Raw genomic sequence first — 7,357 nt, 5'->3', positions numbered from 1 at the left:
AAGAAAAAAACAAAAAAGAAGAGGAGGAAAGGAAAGAAGAAAGTCTAACTAAGTTGAAACATATGATGGTGGGGAATGGGCGGTCACAATGTTCACAGAAAAAGGTCAGTTAGTAAGTTCTTCTGCAAAAAGCCTACACACTTCAGTCAAGCACATCAGTAGAATGATCTGGGAGCACATAAACTGTTTCTGCCAATTGTGGTTTCCTCTGCAAAAAAGGAATCTCAAGGCCAGCACGTTGATCCCACTCAGCCCAGTTGGTTCATATGCACACTGTTCATGTGAGGTGTCCAAGTTCCAGTCCACACCTGCAAGAGAAAGCGGCGTTAACACCGTGCTTTGGGCTGCTCCGAGCGGGGCACAGCTCACAGGGACACCGCAGGGCTCGCAGCTTTTCCTGTCCAGGGCAATTAACAGGGCTCTGGGTGGGCACCAAATGATTGGCAAGCCCAGTTCCCGAATCACTCTGTTCCCAGAGCGAGGCACTTGCTCTCCTCTTGACCTCAAGTTCACACAAACAAGAACCTGATTGCTGCCACTTCATTTTCCCCTGACACCTTCAGCTCTGGGGAATCCCAAGTGTAACCAAGTAAAGCTCTCTTTAGGGGACAAAGTTTCCTTGTTAAATCAGAAATCAACTCATCAGAGCAAAACCCAAACTGAGGCCAAACCCCCTCTCCCTCACACCTATGGTCTCCCAGAGCTGGGAGCTGCTCCTCACAGCTCGGATCATTCCCAAGCAAATTAAGCCCAGAAACATCTTGATTTAGTAACAGTTGTAACAGGGCCCACTCTCTAATTAAACATAATGACAGGATATAATCTAACCAGAGCTACTGATGTTCCATTACAGCATTAGTTCCGGAGTACCAACAAGAGGTCACAGGGAATTACTCCCTCTGCCTAAATAATATTTAGTGGACAAGCCAGGCAAGACCAGAGCAGCAAAGAGCTACTTACTCCCTCAAGAGCGTCTTCAGTGTGCTCCTAACACAGTTACAGCATCCTCAACTACAGAGCCCAGCAGTCCTGTTGCTGTGTTCCCAGCTTGGCAAGGGAAAGCTTTCCTAACAGGACATCAGTTGGCTTTTCCTATGAAATTTTCCCCCAGGACTTCTTTTCCCAACTGCACAGATAGGAACTGCGATACATTTTAGATAAAACACACAGTGCAAAGAACAGCAATTACCGTCTGAGGCCCGTTGTTTTCTGTGGAATTTGAAACCATCTTGATCAGCGAGTTCCAAGAGGGGTCAGCAGCATGAGGCCCGTTAAAGATGGGGCCTCCAGTACCATCTGTGATGGGGGCTACAGGAGGAATTATGGCGTTCCCATACACAGAGAAAGGCATTCCCTGCCGAGAAGGAAAAGCGACAGTCAGGATGCTGCCAGGAACGCTGCTACTGCTGCCCAGACAGAAGGACAGCAGGGGATTCGTGCTGCATTTCGGGGCTGAGGAGGTCATTACCCCAACTTTCGGGAAGTCCATGTATCCTGCAGGGACGGGCTGATGGAATGTACCGGAAGGCGCTACGATTCCCGTGCTGTCTCTCTCCATGGCTTGGTGCGAGAACACGCCCGGGTCAGACATGGGCCTGTGGATCATGTGGCTCCCCATGCCACTGTGACACCAGTCCACTTTATCTGAGGGCACAGAGACACAGAGTTACCCACAGCCCCCCTCACCGCCCGCTTTCCAACCTCCAGGTTTCCAACCTGCGGCTCCCAGGCCTCCAGCGGCTCTCCAGCTCAGGAGCACACGGCATGGACAACACCAGGAACGGCACCTGCACCCCCAGGCCGGGAACCCTGAGCCGCTGCCACGACTTTGGGACAGTTACCTGCAACCACAGCGCTGCCCCTGCAACTTTCCTCCATTTCAACAGCAGAGCTGCAATCTGGGCTAACTCTCCCTCCTCCAAAAACCTCAGATCCTCCAAAAACCTCAATTCCTCCTGCCTTTGGCGCTGTGGAAAGGCTATGTACACTATCAAGACTATTTGCTCTGCTTGGCTGCTGTTCTTCCATTCATTATTTAATATTCTAAGGGACACAGAAGTACCTGTGCAAACCAAAACCAGAAAATGACCAGCTGAGGACGTGTGCTCACGTCCTAATCCTGGGAATTCATCGGAGGCAGCTTGGTATTGGTGCTACAGTTCAAGCCCCAGACATCCAAAAACTCCAATTTTCAAAACAAAACCTAAGAAACTGTATTTGGAGAAGGGGTAGAGGAACATTCCTGAGGCACCCTAATACTCAAGTAGGGAAGAGCCAATCCCACTGCAAACTGAAAATCGAAATGTTGAAGTAATTGACCAAAGCAGAAAGAAAACAGCATCCCAAAAGCTGAGACAGGCACAAACTATGACTTTTGCAGCCACACACTGCAAATAAATAGTGAATTTCTAAGGATTCTAAGGATCTGGGAAAAGGCTGCTGGTGAAGTAAAAGAAGGGTTTGTATTTGGGGAAAAATTGCAGTACAGTCAGTCAATGAAAACCTTCAGCTGTCTGGACTCAGTCAAGGATCAAAACAGATTGCTGTGAGAGGTGGAGCAGTTCCAATCCTTGCAGGCTTTCCAGAGCAGATTGGATAAAGCCCTGAGCAACACAGGCAGAACCCATGGCAAACCTCATGTTGTGCAGGAGGCTGACAGGGCATCCAGACAGAGGTCCAACCCTACACCGTTTCAATATTCATACTCCCCCATCCCAAGCAAAACAACCTAGAGAAATTAAAAAATCAACTCCCCACAAAAAAAACCTCAACCAGAACGAAAAAAGTTCATCAGTCTCCCAGAAATTGCATCCAAGACTCCTGACAAGTTTGGTAAGAAAAGCTGTAACATCACTAGCTGAAATTGTTAATAAATTCTGAATTCTGTGTGACTCCAGGGGAGCTGAGAGCCTTGTGGTAGTGGAAGAGAAATGGCTGAGAAGAACAAAGGAAACCTGAATGTGGACTATTACCACTTTTATAAAGCACCATCCTCGGCACATGAAGTTCAACATTAGCTACAAATTAAATATTAACTCCTACTGTACAAACAACCTCTTTATCAACAAAAAACACCAGAAAACTCTTGTGACACCCTAATTTCCCCTCTTCCTAAATTTAGTGATCCTCCTTGTGTTCATTCCTTAAAAACCCCGGTTTTATTTTTCCTGCTCTTACTTGGGAGTACCAAATCTTCACAGCCAGAATGTTTCAGAACCCCCGAGGGTTTCAGAAACCTCGTTAAAACAACAAAGTGGACAGGAGGGCTAAGAGAGGTCCTTGCTCCAAATCCTTTGGAAAGAAGATTTCTTGTGTTTTTGGGCACTCACTTCTGCATCCTCCCGTGCTGAGGACAAGCCTGGCAAACACAATGGTGTGATCAATGCAAGTGCATCCACCAACAACACATACCTTGACTGCCACCTATACCTTCGAAGGACCAGATCCCACTGTGTCCCACCGGGGCAGCCAAGTTGCTCCCAATTACAGAAGGAGTAGACGTTCCAGTTTGTCTAATACGTGCAGACCGTTCAGTCCCAATAGGAACAGGAACTTTTCTGTCCTGAGAAACGTTACTGGGTTTTTCTGATCCCAAGGACACTGCTGAAGGGGTGGGAGAGGGTGCTCGTACTCCAGAGGACACGGACTGAGCGGGAGATTCTGCAAGGAGAGCAACAGGAGCACTTAGTGATGGCAGCCAGACCCCACAAACCTGTCCTTCAAAGCAACAACAACAACAGGGAGCTGGTTAATGCCAGATTCATCCACCTCAGGATCATTTTATTTCCAGATCACAGAGATACTCGCCCCTGATTCAGTCCCCTATATAAAATGCTTATCACACCCTGGCAGCTCAGCCACTGGAGGACACACACACCACATCTTAACTAAGCATCACTGTCCATCAGCAGCAGAAGATTTGTGAATTGTATCCTAGACCAAAGCTGAAATAAGGCCATGTAAACCCATGTTTTTGTTGGGTTTGTTTTTCCTTCTTTTTGATTTGCTCCCTGAGGGATTTTTTTTGTCATTTCTGTTGCCCATAAAACAGACTAACACGTTCCCTAAATAAGCCAGCACTCAACAGCTTATTTGTTTTCTGTCCCAAAAACTCCTCACTGCAGGGGGACAAAGGTCAAGGAAGGTACCAGAACCTGCCCTAAGGATTTTCCCTGGAATTCCTTACACAGTTCTGCAGGACACCTTTATTTATGCTGCAGCTTCTCTGCAGCTTCCTGCTGAGCACAACTCACCGTTTGATGCTGATGAACATGGAGGCAATAAACTAAGAGGGGAAAAATGCTGTCTGTTAAAATTAGCAGCTGCAGGCGCTCCACCCAGCGGTGTCCCGGGCGCGTAGATCTGCCCTCCCGACAGGTTCGAGGCAAAGGTCCCCAGGTGTGTAGAAGAAGGTGTTACAGAAGCATAGGGAGAATCCATACTGACAATACCTACGGGAGAAAACGGGCACCAGTGACTCCCACAGCTCCAACACCCTGTCAGGAGGTCACCCCAACATGGAAATACAAAGGGAAAAAGGAAAACTTTTATCCCCTCCATCCTTGGGGGCATGTGCTACAATTTTCCAAAGGGAACTGGAGTATGAAGCTTCACTCTCAGCAAGTCTATTCAGTATGTGGCAGTTGTGCTGCATACCTACATCAAGAATGATTCTTATTTCTCTAACATCAGATGGCACCAATTAGCCCAGATATTCAAAATGCAAGAATTACTGCTCCCTTCACATCCTCTTCAATGAAGAAAGGGAAATATAAAATCTTAGGGATCTAAGACTTATGCATTTGTGTATCTTAGGGGCATACAGGGCCACAGTCAAAATGCACACTGGTGTATCGAGATGAAAAAACTCAACACCATCTTATTCACAAAACAGGAAAAAAAGCTCTGTTGTATCTCTTGATCCATTAACGCCTCTGAGGTCCTACAAAAACAGGCAGGGATGGTCCAAACCACGTGTGATGTACTTTCTGGAAGCTACATAACTGGTTCTGCCACAACCCCTCGGCCTCCCTTTTGGGCAGAAAGCTCAACATCTCACTACAAAATTCAGGCAGCCAAGTAAATGACATTCTTTGGATCAAATTTAGTAATTAAGAGAACACACCCCCTGTAAGTTACAAGTTGGTATCAAAACACCACTTTTTTACTGCACTGACCCTTGGAAGATGCTGCGTATTTAAATGCAGCCCCAGGCCAAGGTATCACGACCTGGACAGTCACTGTCTGGAAGGGAAGGGAGGTGGAAATTAGAGTGGGTTTTTTCCTTATCTCGGCTACTGAGGGGGGAACAGACTGGAATGGTAAAAACCCTATTTTATCAAGCCCATCAGCTGCCACACAGTCACTAGATTTGACAGGGCACTTAAACTGAACTCAACTTGGCTTAAAAACCACAAGAATAAACCGTATTACTACGGCATGGACACGAGCCAGAGACTTACCTGAGGGACTTGGAGCTGGCCTCTGTAACGGTGGCCTAAAACCTGGGGCTTTGGAAGTATCAGACTGATGTAACGGATCTGAATTTGGCAAAAACGAGGACTTTGCTGATAGCATGGATTCCGGCGTCGTCTGAGAGGAAACGACAGACCCACCCCAGAAGGCATGAGCAGACGTGGGGCTGTTCTCAAACAACGTACTAAAGGGCCCAAAGGGCAGAGTAGCACTGAAGTTGTTCCCCATGGGCTTGTTCGCCGGGTGGGCCGAATTCTGAGAAGCACTTTGTGTACTTAAGGTAGAAGGAAGCTGCACTGAAGAAGGAACGCTGTGGGGCCTTTTGATGTGGTTAACGTTGAGGACTGCGACGGAGGAGTTTTGCACGGGAGCTGGATTCTTGGGGACGCTGCCGGTTCCGTGCACCGGCGGTCTGATGGCTGGGGTTTCCATCTTGGCTGCGGGCGGAGCGGAGCCCATCGACGGCTGGGACGCGGGGTAGGTCATGGGAGCGTTGCTCGCACCCACCGCGGGAGCGGATGAGCTCGTCGCCGCTAAACTCGGAGGCACGACCATGCGAGGATCTGGTGCGGGAACCTGAGGTTGCTGGAGAGGGGGCCTGGCCTCGGGCAGAGGAGCTCCCGGGGGCTGCTGATGAGCAGGATGCACGGAGGAGCTGCTGGTTCCCGGATTGGGCTGCCTGCCGCCGGTCGAGCCGCCCGCATCCACCGCGGGCGGGCTGCCCGCGTCCGGCTCGGACGGAGGCGCGCCTTTATTGGGAGAGGCGGCGGCGCAGTCGGGAGGACTGCTCCTGGAGACGCCCGGCGGCTGCGCGGGAGGAGAGGGAGACGAGGGGGAAGATGCGGGGTAGTGTTCTTTGGCAGTAGGAGTCGGATACGTGGTGTTCGTGGGCGCCGTGCTCGTGTTGCTCGCCGTGGTCGTCACGGTGGTGGTGGTGGCGTTGGACGTCTTCACCACCGTGACGAAGAGCTGCCTCCGGACCGACGGCGAGCTCGGGTTGCCGCTCGCTGAAGATCCGGGCGCGGTAGAAGCCACCGAAGTCGTTGTCGCCGTGGGACTCGTGGTCAAAGAGCTGGCCGAGTTCACCTGAGAACCGCCGCTGTTCTGGCTGCTATGGCGAGGCACCATGTGAGGTTTCGGCGAGTTGGTGGCTCTGGCGGGGCTCAGCGGCCTGACGGGAAACGGGCCCCACGTGGACTGGGCCGGCGGGAAGGTGCCTCCGAAGTGCGTCATGGGCAGCCGGGGCGGACGGATCTGCTGGAACGTCTGAGCGGCCAGGAGCGCGTGTGCAAACTGAGGAGGAGGGTAAGCCAGAGGAAGAGAAACCTGGAAACCAGGCCGCACGTTGTTCACGGGGTTCTTGATGCTCTTGTGAGTGGAGGCTGAGGAGATGGCAGGCACGGTGAGCGCGGAGGCCGTCTGAGACGTCGACGAAGCGGCTACAGTGGTCACTTTGATGCCCACCAGAGAACTGTTAGCAGCTGTAGTGGCGGCAGGTGTCGAGGACCCTATTTTGGAATTTACTGTTGAACTTTTCAAACGGTTCTTTGGAATAAGTTCATCGATTTCCTTATCTGGATCCTTAATCAGAGCATTGATCAACTGTGTGGCCTGTCTGGTTGATTCTGTGCCACCCCTACAAAAAGGAAGGACGGGGAAAAGTCCATCTCAAGCATTTACACACATCAGAGCCAAAGACCTCCCACACACAGTCCAGACTATCTTCTACCACCTTAACACAAACAGGAAAATAACTCTCCGTCCAAAAACTGAGCTTGGCACAGTCCTGCTGCTGACAATTAATCAACAAGTTCAAGTTGAATACTCCAAGTCCCCAAACACTCACATGGACAAAACATTGCTTCCTTAAATAGTCCTTCAT

The 7,357-nt window shown here is 50.1% G+C and overlaps 1 protein-coding gene across 8 annotated transcripts in view; it reads right to left on the bottom strand.

Moving 5' to 3' along the window:
* Positions 1-28: 28 nt before the first annotated feature.
* Positions 29-7,357, bottom strand: part of ANKRD17 (ankyrin repeat domain 17) — a 68,307-nt gene continuing 60,978 nt past the window's right edge. For all 8 annotated transcript variants that reach the window (XM_015623874.3, XM_015623876.3, XM_015623875.3 and 5 more), the window contains 6 exons: positions 5,463-7,111; positions 4,254-4,451; positions 3,412-3,660; positions 1,469-1,644; positions 1,190-1,354; positions 29-308 (listed from right to left, as the gene is read on the bottom strand). In XM_015623874.3, the coding sequence (XP_015479360.1) occupies positions 249-308; positions 1,190-1,354; positions 1,469-1,644; positions 3,412-3,660; positions 4,254-4,451; positions 5,463-7,111 (2,497 nt within the window). In that variant the 3' untranslated portion in view covers positions 29-248. The remainder of the gene's footprint in view (positions 309-1,189; positions 1,355-1,468; positions 1,645-3,411; positions 3,661-4,253; positions 4,452-5,462; positions 7,112-7,357) is intronic.

The sequence above is a fragment of the Parus major genome, chromosome 4, assembly GCF_001522545.3.
Source record: "Parus major isolate Abel chromosome 4, Parus_major1.1, whole genome shotgun sequence".
Taxonomy (NCBI): domain Eukaryota; kingdom Metazoa; phylum Chordata; class Aves; order Passeriformes; family Paridae; genus Parus; species Parus major.
Note: the sequence above shows the minus strand (reverse complement) of the source record. Positions and strands in the feature narration are given on the sequence as shown.